The sequence below is a fragment of the Salmo trutta genome, chromosome 27, assembly GCF_901001165.1.
Source record: "Salmo trutta chromosome 27, fSalTru1.1, whole genome shotgun sequence".
In the NCBI taxonomy this organism is placed as follows: Eukaryota; Metazoa; Chordata; class Actinopteri; order Salmoniformes; family Salmonidae; genus Salmo; species Salmo trutta.
The window spans coordinates 5,418,875-5,443,994 of record NC_042983.1 but is presented as its reverse complement, the minus strand read 5'-3'; the positions used below and the strand labels follow the sequence as shown (position 1 = coordinate 5,443,994).

The following is a 25,120-nucleotide window of genomic DNA, read 5'->3' as shown; positions in this document are numbered from 1 at the left end:
GATGTGGAGCAAGGAGGAAGAGGAGGAGGGAGTGGCGCTAGAGGAAAGTGGAGGGGGAGAGGAAGAGGAGAGTGAAGAGGAGAATCAATCAATCAATCAAATGTTTTTATAAAGCCCTTATTCTATCAGCTGATGTCACAAAGTGCTGTACAGAAACCCAGCCTAAAACCCCAAACAGCAAGCAATGCAAACGTAGAAGCGCGTTGGCTAGGAAAAACTCCCTAGAAAGGCCGGAACCTAGGAAGAAACCTAGAGAAGAACCAGGCTATGAGGGGTGGCCAGTCCTCTTCTGGCTGTGCCAGGTGGAGATTATAACAGAACAGGGCCAAGATGTTCAAATGTTCATAGATGACCAGCAGGGTCAAATGGAGGGAGAGACGAAAAGGAGAGTGTAGAGTGAGAGGAAGAGGAGAGTGAGGAGGAGAATGGAGGGAGAGAGGAAGAGGAGAGTGAAGAGGGTAATGGAGGGAGAGAGGAAGAGGAGATTGAAGAAGACAGTGAAGAGGAGGGAGAGGAGAGTGAAGAGGAACATGGAGAGGAAGAGGAACATGGAGAGGGAGAAGAGGAGGAGGAAAAGGAGAAGGAAGAGGGAGAGCACACCAGAGATGGGAGCCTACGTGTCCATGGAGTGCATCTTCCCCAAGTCCAACCATTCACCCTTGTACCACACAGCTTACTTCATGCAATGTGTCCGTCTCATTTGTTGAATTTGGATCCGAAAAGTGCATGTACCTACATAGCTGCTTAAAGCAGTTGCGTGGCATTTTGCTAGTTATGTATGGTACCCTCACGACGGTGTCAGACGATCAGTGTGGGGACCATGCAAATTCCCCTTCCCGGAAATGCACAAAGCGAATGCAGCTTGTGCATTCACTTTGTGATGGATACAGTGGCCGGAAGTGGGGAGCCAAGAGTGTGTCACCAGGGGGTGTGGACTGAGTTGTACTCATAATTTGAAAGCAGGCCACTCCCTGGTGAGGTTTGAAGGGCTCAAGAGAGGGTGTGTGGTGTGCATCTGGAGTGGACGCAGGGTAAATAGTGGGAGATGTGTATAAACGTCCTTTGGGTGCTCTAGGTGTTCTGTGCCACTTTGCAGGATGGGGCCATGCTTCCAGAAGTTTCATGACATGATGTAGGCAAAATGCAAACACTAATGTGACAGTGTGAAATACTGTATGAATTTGTCCTCCAAATCTTATGGGGAAATTGTGTTTTGTATATTTTCTTTGTATCTGTGTCTATCTTTGTATATTTTGAGTTTTTCTCTGAATATTTCTCTATTTAATACTTAATACTGAATTGTATGTGTACTAAATGTTATTTTGAGAGGTTATCTACATTTTTAAATAGTCTCTGAATAGTTTTTACATTGTCACAGAAGTTTGACTCCGTTCTTCAAGAAGTTTCATGGCATGTTGGAGGCTGAATGCAAACACTCAAGTGACAGTGTGAGATGATCTGTCCTACAAATCGTATAGGTAATGGTCTAGAAACAGTTGTGTATGGTATTTTCTCTCCTCATCTGTCTCTATCTAATATTTGTTGCATTCATTGAATTGTTGTCAAAGTAGGCTACTATTTCAACATTTTGTGTCAGGCCTGGTCTGTACCAAATCTTATTGAGAAAATAGTCTCTGAATAGTTGTTAGCATTTTTACATTGTTACAGAAGTAAGAATCATTGTCAATCAAGTAGCCTACTTTGTGTGGGTTTTGAAATACTTTCTGAATATTGTTGTCTGGTCACATTTTTTATTTAAAAAAAATATTTATAGGTATAATATATTACAATTGGTATACTTTACTATATTTTTTGTTGTTGTGGTGAGTGTTCATAGTTTTTTGATAGTGTGTCTTTACATAGACGACAAAGTCAATGTTATTCCGATTGTTGTCATATTAAAACCGCTTAAGGATTTTTTTTGTTACTTACAACCTCATGCTAATCACATTAGCCTACGTTAGCTCAACTGACCCGCGGGGGTTACACCGATCCTGTAGAGGTTAAAGAAGAGGTTGTGTTCTTTAAAACTAAGTTAACTTGTAATTGTAATTTGTTCTTTGTTTTTGAGCTATGTCTGTTTGTATGAAATGTGTGACAAAATGAACTTTATCTTGAAAATTCTCAGTAATCTACAGCAGCATTCTAGAATTCTATTGGGGTCTAAAATGGTTAAAGTGATGCTCCAGAGCGTTTGTATAATTTCAGACAGTAGTTTTGAATGTAGTGCTCAAGAGCCAAATAAGGTCTCAGAAAATTGTGCTCAACTGTGTACTACTTTATCCATTTTGTATGATATGTTACGAATTCCAATCTGTACAATATGTAACGACGTGCTTAAGGTCTTAAGATCTTGGACAGCATCTTTAAGTAAAGGTCAACTTATCTCAAGTCTGAATAGGGCCTATAGAGAATTAAAAGAGACTAAAAAACAGATCTGTCAGTTTAAATAAAAAAGTTTATTAACAATGTAAAATAACATATAGCTTTTTATTTCAGCTTTGACTACAGTACTGTACCTTTTCCATGCCCTACACATTTAGCACTATTATTAATAAGCAAGACCCATGCTGAGTCCCCACTGCCCGCACTGACTGTGCCTTACAGAGGGAGACGCCACCTGCTTATGCCAACCAAGACTTCACCACACTATCCCAACTTGGAAAATAATTCAGAGCGCATCGCTTAGAGAGTATGTATATACACAATTCTAAGGTCTCAATTTAAAGATAGATATTGCATGTGCAAAGAAGTTGATCTTTATTGGAGTATTGTATAGTATATTCCTCCTTGAAGATGGAAAGTAAAAGTTGGGTACAGGTTTTTTGTTCAAGGAAGACTTAATAAAGGTCAGGACAGGAAGTACAGGGATGGCAAGAAATGGAAAACAGAGAGCGAAACACAACAGACTTTCTGTGCTCTGGTCTGCTCAATACCTTCTACCTAGCAGTGTGTCCATATATACTGCAAGTGTCGTACTTGGTAACATTGTTTTTGACACAAATTTGCAGATCATATTGTGTCCCACACACCATTCACTCATCAATTCAGCTTTATGGAAGAAAATAATGTTGACAGTACTATGTTTCCATTAACTTGTCAATTCGTTTCCATTTAACTATCTTGTGTCGATAAAAACAGCTGGGCGTAATGACATCACACCTAAAAAATATATATTTTTAGTTAAAACCTAAAGTGTCGAATAAAATGTAGTGGTTGAAGTGTTTCCATTACCCATTTAGGCAAATTACACATTAATAAATTGGCGACAGCCTGTATGCCAGCTATTTGTTTCATGTCTCAGGTAGCCCGCAAAAGACAGCATGGAAAGAATGCAATCATTTACTAATGTTTGCCATATTTGAATAATTTGCATGGTGAAACTTTCACTCCTGGAGATCTGAAATAATTGGATGGTGAAACTTTCCTGCCAACCAGAAAAGCAAGGCGAAGCAATTCAGGTATTCTTGAAAGTCAGTTTCCATTACACATGGCGCAATATTTTCTTTTGCGACTTTGCCTTTGTCGAATAAACCTGGGTCAATGGAAACCTGCCTGCTGTTTCAAATGGTCTCGCTCTCCCGAAAACCTCTGACAAACCAAAAAAACTCTGACAAAAGGAAAATCAGTTGTAATACATTTAAAATATATGTTTATGACTATTCATTTCATTACATTGCAATTACAATTCATCTTTGTATTACAAAATTAAATTATAAAATGGGGTAGGTAGCCTTTTTAACAAAAGAGAGAAATGTATTGTATATTGGAAATGGCAGTAATAGATCGATGGGAGACACAAGTGGTGAAGGATTGTGGTAAATGGTGTCTTTGTTGCCATAGTAATGCTTTACTTGATGTGTTGTTCATGACATACATAACAGTGTCATAATTGCATCGTAAAGTGTCATAACACATTCCAAAACGTGACATACTATGCTATTTCCGTTATGGGGCACTGTTATGACAACTGTCAATATCTTATGACACTATGTCATAAAGCAAATAAATATATTCGTCATGACAGGCAAATATAAGTAATTCTAGTTAACATAAGCTTTTATAAAAATGTTGTCACATATTGGCATGTCTCATGACACTACGATTTTCTTTGGACACTGTTATGGTTGTGCCGTGAACAACACTGCAAGTAAAGTGTCACCATGCGCCTTCAACCCAGGAAGGCGGGGCCCTTAGCTGGTTACCAGGCAACAGAGCCCAAAGAACCGCCTCTTCCTCTGTCCGACCAGTGGGTAAGGAGTCAGGTTCAGCAAGCTGCTGTCATCTGGGTACAAACACAGACAAGACAATTACAAGTTCAAACTCATGTCAAAGTCCTTTCAACGGTGTATTTAACGCACATAAGACCCAAGCATATAGAAGGCTCCAGTTGAGGCCCTACCTTGGTTCTTCAGTGGTAAAGGCATCGTCTCCCTGAGTTTACTGAGAAGGTTCTTCATTTCTCTCATGTCCCTGTGAAATCATATTTACATAGTACTCATATGTGTCTTGCTAATGTATTCAGAATTATGGTAATAACACCAACGCACGCACACACACACACAAACACACAATAGGCCCACCTCTCAGTATTGTCTATGTCTGTGGCGACTAGCCGGCAGAGCTGATGACAATCTATTGGGGAGGAGGAGGTGTCTTCTAGAATGGGTATGTCTGAGCTCTCATCTACCTTACTGTCAATCCTGGAAGGCCCACAGGAATCTTTCCCTTTCCCTGGAATACACTCACACACACACACACACACACACACACACACACACACACACACACACACACACACACACACACACACACACACACACACACACACACACACACACACACACACACACACACACACACACACACACACACACACACACACACACACACACACACACACACACACTATTAGTAATAATAGTAATGTAATAGTAATTACATGTTTTACACAGTAAACAGTAGGGGTGTAGGTGTAATAGTTCACCAAACCCAAGGTTCGGTACATATTGCGGTTTTGGGGTCACGGTTTGGTTACGGTTGCGATACAGGGAAAAAATGAAATTCAACAGTTACTGTTGTTAATTTTTGTTTCTTTGGCAAAATACGTTAAATTAAAAAGCACCCTAGGTGTGGCCCAAGTCCAGTCTATGTGACATCATTCACAATGTTCCTGGCATTGTCTATTGTGACAGGGACTGTTATTTTGGGCCTCAAGTAGAGGTCTAAAAAGTTGGAAATGTGGCTTTCCCACCCGGACAAATATGCATAAATACATTTTTCAATATAGACGTTGTCGGATCCGAGTGAGGGAAGCAGCAGAAAAGGCCATTTGTAAGGTATTTTATTAACTAGACCTTATACAGCACAAGGAAGAGCAGGCTAATTGAGTCTGCATGGGCCTTCTTCCTGTCCTACAGTTCCAAATAACTACACCTCCATTCAGATTAAATAGCAGCCTACCTGTTGGCTCTTGTTCGTTATAGCATATACTTCTCATTTAAGTTTTAATTCCTTTTTATTATGTGCACATAGACTGTAGTTGTTTTAACGGATTCAGCTCATATTTACTTATGAGGTAATGCCATACAACACAGCGTAGGCAAAGCCTATAGGCCTAGTGTTTTTATTTTTTGTAAACAAAATAAATGATGTATTGATTCAGGTTCACAGTGTGGACCGAACCGAGGTCCTCGTACCGAATGGATCGGTACAAATATGTATAGCATTACAGCCCTAGTAAACAGTGAATTGTAGCTGAAATTGGATTGATTTGAATCTGTGTAAAGATATCAAGTGTTCTATAGCTGTCCTGTGCAGCTTCAAGGATCCCATCAGACAAGCAGACCTATGTAGGCTTCACGTCTCTGGCTATGATAGTGCTACATAGGCTCTACGTCAGGTTATAATTTCATGTTGTTTTATGTGAGGCATTCCCTACCTTTCCTGTGGAGCTGCAGGGACCCCAGCAGACAGACAGACTTGAGCATCTCCGTGATGTACATCTCCAGACAGCACTGCAGCTGGATGAAGAGCCTGCAGATCTCTGGGTGGATCTCTCCGTCCTCAGGCCTGTGGCGCCAACACACAAATGCCAATCAATATCGAGATTACCCATGAGATGAGATAATACTTTACTGTCTGCTTGCACATAACTTCGCCTTGCATCTACAATGTTCCTTTACCACAAGGATGTACAGAAAAGGTCAATAAAGTAAAACATGATACACATAAAATGATACACAATAAACCACACCAATACAACAATAAATTAGACATTACACATCAACACTGCACATATGCCCTATCAATGTTGAGCGGCAAGATTCAGATAAGGTAACAGCACAACAACAACGTCTGGGAAGATATGAGTTACTAAGGTTCAACCAAAACGACAGACCTGATGGAACAGACAATGAGAAAGAGTATTTCCACATGAAGATTCAAAATCACTTGGATTAAGCTTGGGCAATGTGGGGACATGGTTATTTATTGTGGAAGCCTTATGTTCCACATAGGAATTAAGAAATACATGTCCTCAAAGATGGAAGGCAGGCGGAAAGAGGCGAGATCAGGTGGGACCATTCTAGCCAGTGTGGCAGGCCAGGAGGTTTGATCTAGACATTTACACAGAACAGTGTCAAGGATGTTAATTTAAAACAATAAAGAAAAAGAAAAGAAACAGGTCTCCTCAAGGAGACCTCTTCTGGGTTACCGCCTTCTGGGCTCCGGGGAATGCTGTCTTCTCTGGGGTAAAACACCGAACCCCTCTGTTCAGTCTTACTTGTATTAATTTACAGACCTTTAAGTACTATTTTTATACACTATCAAAGATCGTCTATTATATTGACAAGAAATTCAAGAATGGAAATGCATGTCCTCAAAGATGGAAGGCTGGTGGGAGGAGAATGGTCCCCCTTTGGGGAGGGGTGCAGTCGTCAATGTGATGTACGTCTCACTTCTCGATAGGGCATCCGCGTTCTAATGCTTTGCCCCTGACCTGTGCACAACAGAAAAAGAAAAGTGTTGAAAGGACAAGAACCACCTGGTGACACGAACGTTTGTGTCCAGACCAGGGGAGCATGGTCTGTGACTAGGTGAAGTGGGTACCCAAAAGGTAATACTTAAGAGTGTCTAGCACCCACTTCACCGCTAGACACTCTTTCTCGACAATCGAGTACTCGAGTACTTTTCTCCGGGTATCAACTTCCCACTTATGTACATGATGGGGTGTTCCTCCCCATCCTGTACCTGGGACAGGACAGCCCCTAGTCCCGTGTCGCAGGCATCCGTCTGCACCAGCATCGGTACCTGGACATTTTCTTTGTCACATACACATGGTTAGCAGATGCTATTGTGAGTGTAGCGAAATGCTTGTGCTTCAGGTGTCTGAACGCCGCTTCGGCCTCATCCGACCACTTCACTGTTTTTGGGAGGCGGGTCCTGGTCAGATCTGTAAAGGGGGAGGCTATAGCCGCAAAGTTGGGGATAAACCGGCAATAGTATCCCGCCAGCCCCAGGAAGAACTTGACCTGTGTCTTGGTGCGGGGAACAGGTAAGTCATGAACTGCTTGAACCTTCCTCTTCTGGGGCTTGATGTTCCCCCATCTAATCAGATACCCCAGGTACTCCACCTCCTCGAACACCAGCTTGCATTTCTTGGGGTTCGCTGTCAACCCAGGTTGCCTGAGCGTGTCCTGTGCTCTTCCCAACCTTGGCTGTGGATGATGATGTCCTCCAAATAGGCCGCTGCGTACTGTTGGTGGGGTTGGAGGACTAGGTCCATCAGGCACTGGAACGTGGGTGGGGCTCCATGGAGACCAAAAGGGGACCCGGTACTGGTAAAAGCCGTCCGGTGTCGAGAATGCTGTCTTCTCCCAGGAGGAGGCTGCCAAGGGTACCCTTGGTCCGGTCCAGGGTGCTGATGTACCGGGCCTTTCCCAACCGGTCGATGAGCTTGTCCACCCTCGGCATGGGATAGGTGTAGAACAAACTGATGTCGTTCACCCCCCGGAAGTCATTGCAGAAATGCAGACAAATGTCTGGTTTAGGCATATTTGGCCTCTTTGGCCTCTTTCATACCGTTTCTCCTGGCCGGGTGATGACGTGGTGTTCAATGAGGGTCGTTAAGGCCTGGCTTCTTGGAAAACACGGCGGTGTTCCGATCGATGAGCTCCTGCAGCGCTTACTTCTGGGCTGGTCCAAGGCCCTCATTGCTCGTGACCACCACTGGTCCTGTCAATGTCACAGGTTTTGACCACAACACGGACAAGGCTGTCAACAGAGGCGGGGTGTCATGACCATCGACTTTCACCGGGACCATGGGTGCTGGTGGTTTGCTGTGGACCCAGCGAACCACCAGCACCCATGGAGGTGATGTAGTTCACCGGCTCGTCTCCAGGGCCCACTGATGGCATCGACTCCTCTCAACCCGGGTAATTCCATGCGAGGTGTCCCTGGGCGCCTCCGTTGGTCTTCATCTACCTGGGGTCGTCGGTGACGAGTCGGCTGTCCCCCGGCTGTCTCTCCGTGGATCTGCAGTCCTTTAGCCCGGCTGACTGTCGAATTGGGGAGTACCATGATGGGGTCATCCTTCCGTCCCCTCCGACAGCTCCCTGACTCGGCCTGCGTCCCCTTCAGCAGGGCCTCAGTATTCTGGTGTGTCTCCACGGCTCCCAAGAGGTCCTCCAAGGTCTGGGCGCGTAGGTTTGCCACCCTCTTCATGACGTGAGGTAGCACCCGTAAGAAGCGATCCATGACCACTTTGTCGATAACAGGGAGGGTGGCTACGTCGGTTAGGAGCCAAGCCCTGGTGATGCGCAGTAGGTCGCTCACCTGGGCTCAGGGGGAAGGATTTGGCCACGAACCTCCAGTTGTGGACCAGTTGGGCCCGACGGGACAGGCTGAACCCGTAGCGGCTAAGTACCTCCCTCTTGAAACTGTTGTAGTTAGCCACCTGTTCAGTGTTGAGGTCATAATACGCCTGGGTGTCTCCGGACAGGAACGGGGCCAGCAGACTGCCCACTTCGCATTTGGCCATCCTTCCCGGAGTGCTGTCCATTCGAACGTGCAGAGGTAGGTCTCGATGTCGTCATCCTCCGTTAGCTTGATTAAAAACTTATTGGGATGAGATTTGATCTGTGTTTCTCCTTGCAGCTTCCTGACTTCCTCAAGCAGGTGGACATTCTGTAGACGCTGTTTTTCCAGCATTCGTTACTAAATGTCCTGTTGCGCTTGTTGGGCCCGAACGAACTGAGCTATCAACTCGTCTATGCTGATACTGCATAAATGTCAACCCTGGTCTGACCACGTTGTCAAATGCCTGCATTCTTCACCACTTGTGGCAGACACAGACACAAGTGTGAGACCTCAGTTTCAAGGGTGTTTATTTAAAACAATAAAGAAAAAGACCCGTCGAGACCTGACATGTCCAGCAGCGGGAGCCACCGCCGCGTGATGTAGACTCCGTCTGTCACCAGGCCGCGACGAGTCTCCCCCTGGTGGCTTGCCCACGGTACGCCGCACAAGTAAGAGGGCAGATACGCATGTGAACAACAGGCCATAGAGATAGATAAAGGACTCATCTTTGTATCTGTGTTATAATACCGTCTGTGACTGCCTGGGCAGCGCCATTGAGGCTCTCTCTATTTTAAAGTAGTGAATTTTGTTCTTCTTCATTGGCTGACTGCTCCCAACTCATAGGAATCCTCACCCAGTTGACTCCGATATAAAAGTCATTTTTGGGTAACTTGCCGAAATGCCACTTGCGCCCACTTATATCAGTGCGTTCATAACAACCTAACCATTACAAAAAATATATTCGATCAAATAAGCCTCCCGTAGCAAATTAGCAATTAAATTTTTTGATAAAGATATTCTGTCACACCCTGATCTGTTTCACCTGTCCTTGTGCTTGTCTCCACCCCCTCCAGGTGTCTTCCCCACTTATCCCCTGTGTATTTATACCTGTGTTTTCTGTCTGTCTGTGCCAGTTTGCCTTGTTTGTCAAGCTTACCAGCGGTTGTCCTGTCAGCTCCTGTCTTTTCCCTGCCTCGCTTTTTCTCGTCCTCCTGGTTTTTGACCCTTGCCTGTCCTGACCCGTCCCTGTACCCGCCCACCTGACCACTCTGCCTGTCCCTGACCCTGAGCCTGCCTGCCTGTACCTTTGCTCTACTTTTCGATTACTGAACTCTACCTGAGCCTGCCTGCCGTCCTGTAACTTTGCTCCTACTCTAGATTATCGACCCCTGCCTGCCTTGACCTGTCGTTTGCCTGCCCCTGTTGTTACAATAAACATTGTTACTCCACACAGTCTGCACTTGGGTCTTACCTTGATACCTGATAAATTCAACACTCATTGACCTCCATACATAAAGTTATTTTCGTGGACAGATTGTGAGCAGAGTAAAACCTCGCCCTTCGCCTCTTCCTCTCTGGTACTATGGTTTTTGATTTATCTTACTTTGTAAACAACTTCAAGTTTGGGAAAATAAATCCCCTAATATTTGCACCCTATTCAGTTGTTTTTCATTACCTACTTGGTCATCCCTTACAACTTTGCACATTCTTGGAACACAAGTTTAGTATGTGCTTTTAGCTTTAGCACTTGGCACATACAAATAGGACCAGACTATCAAAATAGCATATTAAGTATTTTACGTGGAAAGGTACCCTTTGGATTTAAAAGACCAGTGCAGTCCAAAATGTGATTTGCCTGTGCTTTATACATATTTCCACACTATGAAGTTGGAATAATACCGTGAAATTGTGGAAATGTTGATAATGACCTTTTAGTGTTTGAAAATTTAAGAATGTTTTGGAGGGATCTGAAAAGCTGGTCAATTACCTGTATGTAACAGATGTAGGATCTTAATTTGAGCCAGTTTTCTACAGCAGGAAAATAATCCTGCAGCAACAGGACAGTTGAATTATTGTGTAGATTATAATTAATAAAAAGAAATTGTAGGGGTTGATATATTTTCATTAGAGCAAATCAAGCCTGACATTTTAAATGGAAATTACAAACTTTAGAAGCCTTTTTAAACCATGAATACACTTCAAGTTTGCATTTCCTTCTCTACAGAAAAATTATTCGTAACAAAAGAGTGATCAAACTAAGATCCTACATCTGTAACGAGTCATTCTGTAAGCAGCAGGGGCACAACGTAACAAAAAACAAAGTTACAGCTACAGTGCCTTCAGAAAGTATTCACACCCCTTGACTTTTCCCACATTTTGTTGTGCTTCAGCCTGCATTTAAAAGTGATTAAACTCAGATGTTGAGTCACTGGCCTACACACAATACCCCATAATGTCAAAGAGGAATTATTTTTTTTACAAATGTTTACAAATTAAGAACAAATTAAACGTCTTACGTCAATAATTATTCAACCCTTTTGTTATGGCAAGCCTACATAGGAGTAAACATTTGCTTAACAAGTCACATAACAAGTTTCATGGACTCACTCTGTGTGCAATAATAGTTTTACCATGATTTTCTAATGACTACCTCATCTCTGTACCCCACACATACAATTATCTGTAAGGTCCCTTAATCGAGCAGTGAATTTCAACCACAAAGAGCAGGGAGGGCACCAACACAACACATCACTGAGTACTACTCTTCATATTTTTAAGCATGGTGTTGGCTGCATCATGTTATGCATCATGACTCCAACACCATCATTAAGTTTGCAGACGACACAACAGTGGTAGGCCTGATCACCGAAAACGATGAGACAGCCTATAGGGAGGAGGTCAGAGACCTGGCCGGGTGGTGCCAGAATAACAACCTCTCTCTCAACGTAACCAAGACTAAGGAGATGATTGTGGTCTACAGGAAAAGGAGGACCGAGCACACCCCCACTCTCATCGACGGGGCTGTAGTGGAGCAGGTTGAGAGCTTCAAGTTCCTTGGTGTCCACATCAACAACAAACTAGAATGGTCCAAACACACCAAGACAGTCGTGAAGAGGGCACAACAAAGCCTACTCAGGAAACTAAAAAGATTTGGCATGGGTCCTGAGATCCTCAAAAGGTTCTACAGCTGCAACATCGAGAGCATCCTGACTGGTTGCATCACTGCCTGGTACGGCATTTGCTCGGCCTCTGACCGCAAGGCACTACAGAGGGTAGTGCATCCGGCCCAGTACATCACTGGGGCTAAGCTGCCTGCCATCCAGGACCTCTACACCAGGCTGTGTCAGAGGAAGGCCCTAAAAATTGTCAAAGACCCCAGCCACCCCAGTCATAGACTGTTCTCTCTACTACCGCATGGCAAGCGATACCGGAGTGCCAAGTCTAGGACAAAAAGGCTTCTCAACAATTTTTACCCCCAAGCCATAAGACTCCTGAACAGGTAATCAAATGGTTACCCGGACTATTTGCATTGTGTGCCCCCCCAACCCCCTCAACCCCTCTTTTTACACTGCTGCTACTCTCTGTTTATCATATATGCATAGTCACTTTAACTAACCATTCATGTACAAACTACCTCAATTGGGCCAACCAACCAGTGCTTCCGCACATTGGCTAACCGGGCTATCTTTTAAATAATCATTTGCAAATACTGTACAATCCAGGTGTGCAAAGCTCTTAGAGACTTACCCCAAAAGACTCACAGCTGTAATCACTGCCAAAGGTGATTCTAACATGTATTGACTCAGGGGGTTGAATACTCATGTAATTAAGATAAACTGTGGTTTAGAATTTTACTTCCACTTTGATGTTACAGATTATTTGGTGTAGATTGTTGACATAAAATGACAATTACATCCATTTTAATCCCTCCTTGTAAAACATCCAAATGTATAACAAGTCAAGGAGCGTGAATACTTTCTGAAGGCGCTGTATATCCTCCAAAAGACGTAATACTGCTACTGCTTTCTCTCAAAAGGATCCACAGACGAATCAACTGCAAAGTCAGTGGAACTCTTCTGCAATACTGTAGAAAACTCTCCACCAACTCCTTAGCAGCAGTATGGCAGGTCAATATCACACTCAGCAAAAAGGATAGCCCACTAAACTGTGGAAGCATAGCCACAGGAAGTAGGGGTGCTGAGGGTGCTGCAGCACTCCATGATGAATCACAATTGAAAAATAGTGAATATAAAAATTTATAAATCACTCCTGTATGAGCTGAGACAAAAATGGTCCCGTATTCTGGCTACGGCGTCTCAAATTGGACAAACAGTACTATTGCCGCTTTATTCTCATTTTTCAAGCGAATGTCTTTTAAGGGAGTACGCAAGCACACTCATTAATTTCGCCTAGCCGAACTTGGCAAGGTGCCAGCTGAACTAAAGCATGCTGACACCTTAAGGAGACTTCAAGACTGCATGCTGTTTTTGATACAACAATTCTAAATTACCGAGAGGAAAAGCCAGGGTGCTCTATGACAGTGGTTCACAAACTTTTTATAGCCCCCGAGGTTGTTTTCTGTTTAGTGTCTGTGCCTGACGGAACTGTGCGTTTTCGCTTTTGTTATTTTGTTTGAGTGTGTTTATGAATAAAGTAATCATGAACACTTACCACGCTGCGACTTGGTCCACTTCAACTACCACTTACGACAAGCGTTACAACCACAGGTTCATGAGAAGGGTGTGCTTGAAAGGATGCACGTAACTCTGCAATGTTGGGTTGTATTGAAGAGAGTCCCAGTCTTAAATCATTTTCCACACACAGTCTGTGCCTGTATTTAGTTTTCATGCTAGTGAGGGCTGAGAAACCACTCTCACATAGGTACATGGTTGCAAAGGGCATCAGTGTCAGCGTGATTTACCAAGGCAAGAAACTCCAGAAATCTGGCAGTGGCTTCTGATTCAATTCAATTTTCACAGAACCGCAAGTTGCAATTTCGATGAGGCTCTCTTGTTCAGATATCGATAAGTGGACTGGAGGCAGGGCATGAAAGGGATAACAAATCCAGTTGTTTGTGTAGTCCGTTTTGGGAAAGTACCTGCGTAATTGCGCATGTAGCTCACTCAGGTGCTTCGCTATATCACATTTGACATTGTACGTAAGCTTGAGTTCACTTGCGCACCAAAAATCAAACAACGATGAAAAGACCTGTGTGTTGTTCTTGTTAAATTCAGACAGAAAAGAGCTCCAACTTCTTAATCATAGCCTCAATTTTGTCCCGCACATTGAATATATTTGCGGAGAGTCCCTGTAATCCTGGATTCAGATCATTCAGGCGAGAAAAAACATCACCCAGATAGGCCAGTCGTGTGATTAAGACGTCATCATGCAAGCGGTCAGACAAGTGAAAATTATGGTCAGTAAAGAAAACGTTAAGCTCGTCTCTCAATTTTAAAAAAGTATCAATACTTTGCCCCTTGATAACCAGCGCACTTCTGTATTTTGTAAAAATGTTACATGGTTGCTGCCCATATCATTGCATAGTGCAGAAAATACACAAGAGTTTAGGGGCCTTGCTTTAACAAAGTTAACCATTTTCACTGTAGTGTTCAAAACGTCTTACAAGCTCTCAGGCATTCCCTTGGCGGCAAGAGCCTCTCGGTGGATGCTGTGTTGTACCCAAGTGGCGTCAGGAGCAACTGCTTGCACGCGCGTTACCACTCCACTATGTCTCCCTGTCATGGCTTTTGCGCCATTAGTACAGATACCAACACATCTTGACCACCAAAGTCCATTTGATGTCACAAAGCTGTCCAGTACTTTAAAAATATCCTGTCATGTTGTCCTGGTTTCCAGTGGTTTGCAGAAGAGGATGTCTTCCTTAATTGACCCCCATAAACGTAACGGACATATACCAGGAGCTGTGCCAGGCCCGCCATGTCTGATGACTCATCCAGCTGTAATGCATATAATTCACTGGCTTGTATGCGAAACAGTAATTGTTTCAAAACCTCTCATGCTATGTCACTGATGCGTCGTGAAACAGTGTTGTTTGATGAGGTCATTGTCCGTATAGTTTTTTGGGCCTTTTCCCACCAGCATTGTCCCAACCATATCCGCTGCAGGAGGAAGAATTAAGTCCTCCACAATAGTATGGGGCTTGCCTGTCCTAGCCCGTCGGTAGCTCACAATATAAAACGCTTCTAGCCCCTTCTTATTAATGGTATCTGTTGCTTTTATACGTCTTATTACTCGAAAGTCGTCTTTATTCTTGCTGTTTTGTTTCGAAATGTCTGCGCAAGAGTGAACATTTCCCGTGAGAGAGTAAAGGTTAATGTGATTGGATGCTAATTATTTGACTAGGCTACCTGTATTTGACATTGTGTTGTTATTTCGCTGAACAGTAGATGGTTTAATTTTATTTTTAGCAGTGAAACGAGGCTACTCAGGCAACAATAAAAACTCACCCAAATGTGGAACCCCGTTCAAAAATATGAATGTACTATTTGAAAATATATATTTTTTTTAATCAATCACATTTTTATTTGGCGTACCTCCGACCGCCTTGCGCGTACCCCTGGGAATACCTGCTCTACGAGATTGGGCTCTTCTGCAATAGCTACTGAGGATACTACCTTGGCCCACTTTCCTGTATCAACACATCCCACCAACGAGAACCGGAGAACTACACCATCGGAAGCAAAGTGTAATCTTAGAAGTAGGAGAAGAGGATCCTTCCAATGCATTCTCCATCTCCCCTCTCGTCCAGATCTGCGGCTCGCTAACCATTTTTCATCACTGAGCCCCCTGACTTCACCAGGGGCCTCCAACGAGGAACCTACTCCGTCCCCCAAGTCCTTCCCACTCAAATTCTGGTCCTGGGTTACTGAGCCAGCCATCCCCTGGAGCAACCCACAGACAACGTCCCCACAGGCTCGTTTATCCTGGCTATTTTCGCTGGACTCTTGGATGAAGTCGAAACTCTTCTCTCAAAAGAGTGTTGGATATTATTGACAATTTGTACTTATTTTGGGAATGTCCTCAGTTCTTAAAAAGGGAGGGCTTTCACCCAAACAGGAGAGGAGCGAGGATGCTTAGTGCTAGTATCGAATAGGTACTACAAATTTGATGGGATATCAGTCCTTGCCCGCAACAAGTAAATCTTATTAACTCTTGTTTTAATCCACGTACTTGTTCGAGGTACAGGGCTAATGGTTCAGTTCTAGGAAATGTTGTATCTATTCCAATTAAAGCCAACACCATGGTATTTTCTAATAGTGAGTTACCTGCTGAACCTGCTGAATGTGGCATGTTCGTATTAGAAACTCCTGCTGATCTGAAATCCTGTAGTTGCGGCCTTGGACTGATTCATGTAATTGCAAGAAGTTTGATTTCAAAAATGGATTTGATTGTAACTCCGGATTCTCAAACCAACGTGGACATTCTGGTCATAGCTGCATCTTGGCTAAAGAAGTCTATGCTCGAGTCTATCTGGCTCGAGAGGTTTCCTTGTCTCGGTTGGTTCGGCAGGCTTCCATCCCACGTCATGCCTCAGCTGGCTCGTCAGGCTCCTACGCCTTAGCCAGCTCGTAAGGCTCCCACGCCTCAGCGGGATCGTCGGGCTTTCATGCCTCAGCCAGATCGTCGGGCTCCCACCCCTCAGCTGGCTAGTCAGGCTCCCACGCCTCAGCCGGCTCGTCGGACTTCTACGCCTCAGCCTGCTAGTCTAGCGCCATGCCTCAGTACTGTCACACCTGCTCCCACTTCCCTTCTCTGGCGCTCAAGGGTGCCATGCTGCCCTACATTATGCACACCTGTCACTATCATTACACGCATCAGCACTCATTGGACTCACCTGGACTCTTTTACTTTGTTGATTGCCCCTTTATATCTGTCTGCTCCTCAGTTTGTTCCCTGTGTCAGCATTGATGTCGTTATGTTTTCCCCTGTCCAGACGATGTCATTGTTTGTTTCTTGTCTAATATCCATTAAATGTTCACTCCCTGTACTTGCTTCCCAGCGTCGGTCCTTACACAACTGCCTAAAATTGGCTCACGCATTATTAAAAAGAGAAATTATAGGAATTTTAACGAGCAAAATGTTTTTGTCTGACCTGAACTGACTTGGACAGGCCCTTAATTCTTTTATTTCCCTGTTTAACTCTGTTGCAGATAAATATGCGCCGTAAAAAAAAAACTAAGGATAAAAGACAAATCTGATCATTGATTCATGCATGAATTGCCTGAGAAATTGCAGTAAAGAAATATAGCTTGGGCTAAGGCTAGACTGATGAGTCTATGTCTGATTGGCAGTCCTCAGACATTTGAGAAATAGATGTCTATCTCTGGTTAGAAAAGCTAAATCAACATATTTATTGAATTGTGTATTGGAGAGTGGTGGTAATCCAGTCAACTTCTGGAAAGTGGTCAAATCTTTTAAACAAAACCCCACCCTCTCGTTGCCACCGCAGATTTTGACATACTAGTCCCATACTAGACAAGATGTTTATGTGTAGTGTATAACCATTTTGATTCAGCTGGCCACCTGTTTGAAAGGATAGTCTATAAAAATGTATGTCATTCCAAAACAGGCAGTCCTTTTGTCACCTCAGAACAGACTGTAAAGAATGATGCTCTAACAGACTCACATCATTTATTTTCATTTCAACCATTTGATGTCTATGATGTATTAAGTGCCTTGCTAAATCGATGTAAAACATCCACAGGGTTGATTCACCTGACCCCTTCTTACTACCGCTCTCTGCCACACTCATTGTTGAATCTTTAACCAGGTATTTTTTTACTTAACAATTGCTACTGGTGTTATCCCTAAGATTTGGAAAGAGACACATGTCCTCCCCCTACATACAGTAAGGGCAAAAATCCTTCTGACTTAGATAATTACTGCCCAATCTCTAAGTCATCTTGACTAGACAAGGTATTAGAATCTCTGATCAACTCCCAGCTAAGAACTTTTTAACTTCTCACTCTATTTTAAATATGTACTAGATCTGTTTTTAGATCTGGGCATATCACTGTTTCAGCCACTATGCTTGTTTAAGATGATGTGTTAAATTACCTAGATCATATAAAACACTGTGCTGCCTTATTTATAGACCTTTCCAAGGCATTCGACACCGTTGACCCTTCCCTACTCATTCAAAAACTGGATAAGGAGTCTTGCAAATGGTTTAAGAACTATTTGACAAACAAGACACAATGTGTGCCTTCTGATGGTGTCAAGTCTAGACTCCTTGATATTATGAAAAGTGTTGATTTTGTTACCTGTTCTCGCTACTATTTACACAAATGACATTGGCCTATGTATTAAATCCTGTAATATTCATCTGTATGCAGACGATACGGTTATGTATGCCATTACACCGAATGTTGACCAAGCTTTGTTAGAGCTGCAATCTGATTTTGGCGGTCCTATTCTGTGAGCTTGTGTGGCCTATCACATTGCGGCTGAGCCATTGCTGCTCCTAGACGTTTCCACTTCACAATAACAGCACCGACAATTGAGCGGGGCAGCTCTAAGCAGGGCAGAAATTTGACGTACTGACTTGTTGGAAAGGTGGCATCTTATGATGAGGCCACGTTGAAAGTCACTGAGCTCTTCAGTAAGGCCATTGTACTGCCAATGTTTGTCAATGGAGATTGCATGGCTGTGTGCACGATTTTATACACCTGTCAGCAACGGGTGTGGCTGAAATAGCAGAATCCACAGATTTGAAGGGGTGACCACATACTTTTGTATACATTTGAAATTGGAAGTTTACATACACCTTAGCCAAATAAATTTAAACTCAGTTTTTCACAATTCCTGACATTTAATCCTAGTAAAATTTCCCTGTTTTAGGTCAGTTAGGATCACCACTTTATTTTAAGAATGTGAAATGAATTATTTATTTCAGCTTTTATTTCTTTCATCACATTCCCAGTGGGTCAGAAGTTTACATACACTCAACTAGTAATTGGTAGAATTGCCTTTAAATTGTTTAACTTGGGTCAAACGTTTCAGGTAGCCTTCCACAAGCTTCCCACAATAAGTTGGGGGAATTTTGGCCCATTCCGCCTGACAGAGCTGGTGTAACTGAATCAGGTTTGTAGGCCTCCTGGCTCGCACACGCTTTTTCAGTTCTGCCCACAAATGTTCTATAGGATTGAGGTCAGGGCTTTGTGATGGCCACTCCAATACCTTGACTTTGTTGTCCTTAAGCCATTTTGCCACATCTTTGGAAGTATGATTTGGGTCATTGTCCATTTGGAAGACTCATTTGCGACCAAGCTTTAACTTCCTGACTGATGTCTTGAGATGTTGCTTCAATATATCCACATCATTTTTCTCCCTCATGATGCCATCTATTTTGCGAAGTGCACCAGTCCCTCCTGCAGCAAAGCACCCCCACAACAGGATGCTGCCACCCCCGTGCTTCATGTTTAGGATGGTGTTCTTCGGCTTGCAAGTCTCCCCCTTTTTCCTCCAAACATAACAATGGTCATTATGGCCAAACAGTTCTATTTTTGTTTCATCAGACCAGAGGACATTTCTCCAAAAAGTACGATCTTTGTCCCCATGTGCAGTTGCAAACCGTAGTCTGGCTTTTTTATGGGGGTTTTGGAGCAGTAGCTTCTTCCTTGCTGAGCGGCCTCTTAGGTTATGTCGATATAGGACTCGTTTTACTGTGGATAAAGATACTTTTGTACCTGTTTCCTCCAGAATCTTCACAAGATCCTTTGCTGTTGTTCTGGGATTGATTTGCACTTTTCACACCAAAGTACGTTCATCTCTAGGAGACAGAACGCGTCTCCTTCCTGAGTGGTATGATGGCTGCGTGGTCCCATGGTGTTTATACTTGCGTACTATTGTTTGTACAGATGAACGTGGTACCTTCAGGCATTTGGAAATTGCTCCCAAGGATGAACCAAACTTGTGGAGGTCTACAAAAAAAAATTCTGAGGTCTTGGCTGATTTCTTTTGATTTTCCCATGATGTCAATCAAAGAGGCACTGAGTTTGAAGGTAGGCCTTGATATACATCCACAGGTACACCTCCAATTGACTCAAATTATGTCAATTAGCCTATCAGAAGCTTCTAAAGCCATGACATCATTTTCTGGAATTTTCCAAGCTGTTTAAATACATATTCAACTTAGTACATGTAAACTTCTGACCCACTGGAATTGTGATACAGTGAATTGTAAGTGAAATAATCTGTCTGTAAACAATTGTTGAAAAAAATTACTTGTGTCATGCACAAAGTAGATGTCCTAACCGACTTGCCAAAACTATAGTTTGTTAACAAGAAATTTTAGTGTGGTTGAAAAACGAGTTTTAATTATTCCAACCTAAGTGTATGTAAACTTCCAACTTCAACTGTGTATAGTGTACCTCACTTCCCTGCTGAAATATAAACATCTGAGATACCAAATCCATTGGGCAGGGTTGGTTAACTCTTGAGGTCCCGCTTGTCTCCACAAAGTTTGGTAAATCCTACCTTTTGTTTTAATGGACCATAGTTATGGAATACCTTACAAAACAAATTACAACTGGATTCCTGTGGTAGATAGGGTAATTTAAAACTCTGTTGGTAAATAAAGTTAATAAATAATAAAAACATGCATATCCATAGTGTGTTCTACGGTGCAATTACAAAAATGTACAGATCAGTCAGAACAAAAATCAAAGCTCACACAGGCCACTCTAAACAGAAAGCAGAGTCTGAAACCGAAGTAACATTTCTAAGCTGAGGTTTTAATAGAAGGCTGTGACCCATGTCTGTGAGAGAGAACAATGGTTGTCTTTCAACAACAGGGACTTACCCCGAAATGACTGACAGGCTCTGGTGTGCAGCTCTTGCCATCTCACAGCCTTTAATTCGCGTCTTGTGCATCTCGACCCGTATTGAGGGGCAGTCGCCGGAGATCTCGCCAATGGAGATGACCAGTTCACGATACAGGGCCACAAGTGTGTTAAACTCCTGGACGATCTGGGGGAAAAATTAAATAAACATGATTTAAGATTATTTGGACCTCGGATATAGGTTCCTCTGTCACGAGCCACAGCCAGTCCTTGCAAAGTTCTTCCATGTAAAGTGCATTCGGAAAGTATTTAGACCTCTTGACTTTTTCAAAAAAAATTACGTTACAGCCTTATTCTAAAATGGATTAAATACCCCATAATGACAAAGCAAAAACTGTTTTTAGATTTTTGGGCCAATTTATAAAAAATAACAAACTGAAATATCACATTTACATAAGAATTCAGACCATTTACTTAGTACTTTGTTGAAGCGCCTTTGGCAGCGATTACAGCCTTGAGTCTTCTTGGGTATGATGCTACAAGCTTGGCACACCTGTATATGGGGAGTTTCTCTCATTTCTCCCATTCTTCTCAGATCCTCTCAAGCTCTGTCAGGTTGGATGGGGAGCGATGCTGCACAGCTATTTTCAGTTCTCTCCAGAGATGTTCGATCAGGTTCAAGTCCGGGCTCTTACTGGGCCACTTAAGGACACTCAGAGATTTGTCCCAAAGCCACTCCTGCGTTGTCTTGGCTGTGTGCTTAGGGTCGTTGTCCTGTTGGAAGGTTAACCTTCGCCCACTCTAAGGTACTGAGCACTCTGGAGCAGGTTTTCATCAAGGATCTCTCTGTACTTTGCTCCTTTCATCTTTCCTTCAATCCTGATTAGTCTCCCAGTCCCTGCCGCTGAAAAACCTCCCCACAGCATGATGCTGCCACCACCATACTTCACCTTAGGGATGGTGCCAGGTTTCCTCCAGATGTGACACTTGGCATTCAGGCCAAAGAGTTTAATCTTGGTTTCATCAGAACAGAGAATCTTGTTTCTCATGGTCTGAGAGTCCTTTATGTGCCTTATGGTAAACTCCAAGCGGGCTGTCTTGTGCCTTTTCCTGAGGAGTGACTTCCGTCTGGCTACTCTACCATAAAGGCCTGATTGGTGGAGTGCTGCAGAGATGGTTGTCCTTCTGGAAGGTTGTGCCATCTCCACAGAGGAATTCTGGAGTTCTGTCAGAGTGACCATTGGGTTCTTGGTCTCCTCCCTGACCAAGGCCCGTCTCCCCCGATTGTTCAGTTTGGCCGGACAGCCAGCTCTAGGAAGAGTCTCGGTGGTTCCAAACTTCTTCCATTTAAGAATGATGGAGGCCACTGTATTCTTGGGGACCTCCAATGCTGCAAAAAATGTTGGTACCCTTCCCCAGATCTGTTCCTCCACACAATCCTGTCTCGGAGCTCTATGGACAATTCCTTCGACCTGGTTTTTGCTCTGACATGCACTGTCAACTTTGGGACCTTATATAGACAACTGCCTTTCCAAATCATGTCCAATCAATTGAATTTACCACAGGTGGACTCCAATCAAGTTGTAGAAACATCTCAAGGATGATCAATGGAAACAGGATGAACCTGTGCTTAATTTGGAGTCTCATAGCAAAGGGTCTGAATACTTATGTTAGTAAGGTATTTCTGTTATTTATTGGTAAAAACATGTTTTAACACATTTCTAAAAAACAGTTTTCGCTTCATCATTATGGGGTATTTGTGTAGATTGATGAGGGAAACATTTTTTTTATCCATTTTAGAATAAGGCTGTAACATAACAAAATGTGGCAAAAGTTAAGGGATCTAAATACTTTACAAATGCACTTTAGGTTAGATAATGCAGGCTACTGTAAACATATCTGGCTTTCTCATGGGGAATTGTAAACATTTCACCAGCAGACACAGTTGCAATAGGCCTACTTGCTACATCAGTTGCCAGGACAACATATTGACTTGTAGGTTAGATCAGAGCAATAGTCATCCTATATTCACAGGTGGGCTGTCAATTTAGCAGCTTTAGGTTTTTACAGTGGGGACACAATGAAGACATCCGCACTGCAGGTTCAATAACTACCTTAGCTATTCAACACCATCCTATGGACAGCAACTCCACGCCTTTCAGTCCATTGTTCCTCTCTAAACCAGAGCATATCTTTGAATAAATTGACAGCTATTTCCAAAACAGCACTGATCCCTGGACAGGGGTATTATTCTAACCTCCACAATACAAAAGATAGGCTAATCAACATTGATGCCTAACAACATTAGGTTTATAGGACATGAAATTACAAAGTGAATGTACCTATGTAAAATTAATTAATTATGAATTGACGACAACACATTATGCTAAGTTCGGCTATGTGCATCGAACGAAGTAGAGCATTGAATCCTTTGAACGGGACAACGCTTTTCATTTCTACCAGCGCTCGAGACTCAGGAGCATTCTGCTGTTCTCTGGGCACTGAGACTCAATGACGTTCACTGATGCACAGTATGAGCGGGGAGAGAATACATATGGACGGTTCTGCCAGCACCTGTCAAATCAGTGGCCATCTGCGTCCATCAAACAGAGCCCGTTAGACAACTCTGTAATGTAGGCGATATTGGAGATCACCCCAAGTCATCGTCATCCGGGCATTCAACACTTGATGCTCCAAAATGCAAATCCCACCATCGCAATCAATGACAAAACACGGGTAAAAAAAACATGAGCGGGTCAATTTGTCTTCTCTGCAACAACAGCAACGCAAATGGATTTCATTTTCACCAGACAATAGGCCTACACACAATGGAGGGGGTGGGTGCATTTGCAGTTTGTTGCAGTTTAAACAGCCAATATCAGTGCAAACGGATGAAATTACTTGAAGAAAGAAATAACGAAAAGGTGGATGAATAAACGACTTTAGCTGCAACATGCTAGAGGAAATAAGCATTGTGAGGTGAATGTCGCAAGCTCGATACCTACCATTCTACAGTCTGTCACGGCGCGCTGGGCTTTGCGTGTGCTCTCCGTGCTCTCCCTCCTCTCCGGGTCTCGGTAGGAAGCCTTGCCGATCTGGAAGATGTTCCCGGCGGATCTGGGGCGGTTCTTGCGCCCATTCGGTGCAGAACTCATGCATACACATCCAGTGATAAAACAGCTCTAATACAGAACGTTAAACCCCACCACCACCTATATTCGCCGATATCCTGTTCTCTCTTTCGTTTGTGGGCTAGGCTATTTTGGTGACGAGACAGTTATCTGTGGTTTATTATTGCTCTCTCTCTATCTCTCTCTCTCTCTCTACCTCTCTCTACTGTTTAAGAAAAAGCCGATATTTTTCTCTCTACCCCTCTCTAAGAAAAAGTCTAAGAAAGTCTAAGAAAAAGCAGAAATGTTTGCAGGCATTCCTCTGAGCGCACAAGTACCGGATGAGCGCTCGCGACTCCTCTCCGCATTGCCTCGACTGCAAAAGGGGCGCGAGTCACCTTCACTACAGCTGATAGTATACGGTAACCGAAGCCTATGTACACACCCGACCCGGGATCCAGCTAGCTGGAGTGTCCTTCCTAGCGCACCGCTGCCGTGTTGGTCGGTGGAAAGCAATCGCCTTCACTGGCATTCACCAAATGCAACCATTTCTTATAATTGCGCGTTTCCATTAAACACTAATAAGACGGATTGCGTAGGGTCTTCAGCAATGTATGCAAATCCTCTCTTTTGGAAACGCAAAAACGTCGCCAAACGTCTAAATAAAAAATCAATGTCACTTAATGCAATTCTAACACCTGCTTCATCACTAACCCACTGGAAACCGACAGGAAATCTATTCCTGGTTGCCAATATGCCGATTTTGTTCCCAAGGTCTTTTTCTTCGAGTTTCTCCAGAGTGTATCTAACCTTGCCTTGGTGAGACAAGAGACGAGCGGAGCAGTTGCTACAGGCCTGACGTGGCTGGCAACACTGCACACCCATAGGGCAGGAATACTAACTAATAGGACCCAGCAAACCAGACTCACTGATATAGGCTAGCCTATAGGCTCGGGTGAAATGTGTATTCTCATTAGGCTCGAGTGAAATGTGTATTCTCTTTAAATAGCCTCGTCTAGGCCGAACATAGACATTGGTTATAATATGAAACAACTAACTGTAGGCCAATTTGAAAAAAAGTAATTAAAGGTATGACTATTAGGCTAAGTCTGATTCATCCCAGTTTATAGACTTAACCGAAATTCAAAGAAATGTACGTTTTGTGAGCTTAATTAATGAACGTTAGTTTGTGACATGGTCAAATATCAGTTAAAACAGGATATCGAGATGACGTCTGGACCTTTATGTGTCGACCTACAATAGATTAAATTCAGTGTCCAAAGTGCATTGCTACAACACCGCTTGCACCTGAAAGCTTACACGGAGCTGTCCAGGTGCTGAAATCCC

General features: G+C 43.3%; 1 protein-coding gene across 1 annotated transcript; it reads right to left on the bottom strand.

Annotated features, from left to right (window-relative positions):
* Nucleotides 1-2,440: 2,440 nt before the first annotated feature.
* rgs7bpa (regulator of G protein signaling 7 binding protein a) lies at nucleotides 2,441-25,120 on the bottom strand. The gene is made up of 6 exons (XM_029716413.1): nucleotides 23,669-25,120; nucleotides 20,684-20,850; nucleotides 5,942-6,072; nucleotides 4,584-4,734; nucleotides 4,403-4,473; nucleotides 2,441-4,285 (listed from the first exon to the last, which is right to left on the bottom strand). Exons 1-6 carry the CDS (start codon nucleotides 23,816-23,818, stop codon nucleotides 4,194-4,196), a joined length of 762 nt encoding a protein of 253 aa, XP_029572273.1. The 5' UTR covers nucleotides 23,819-25,120; the 3' UTR covers nucleotides 2,441-4,193.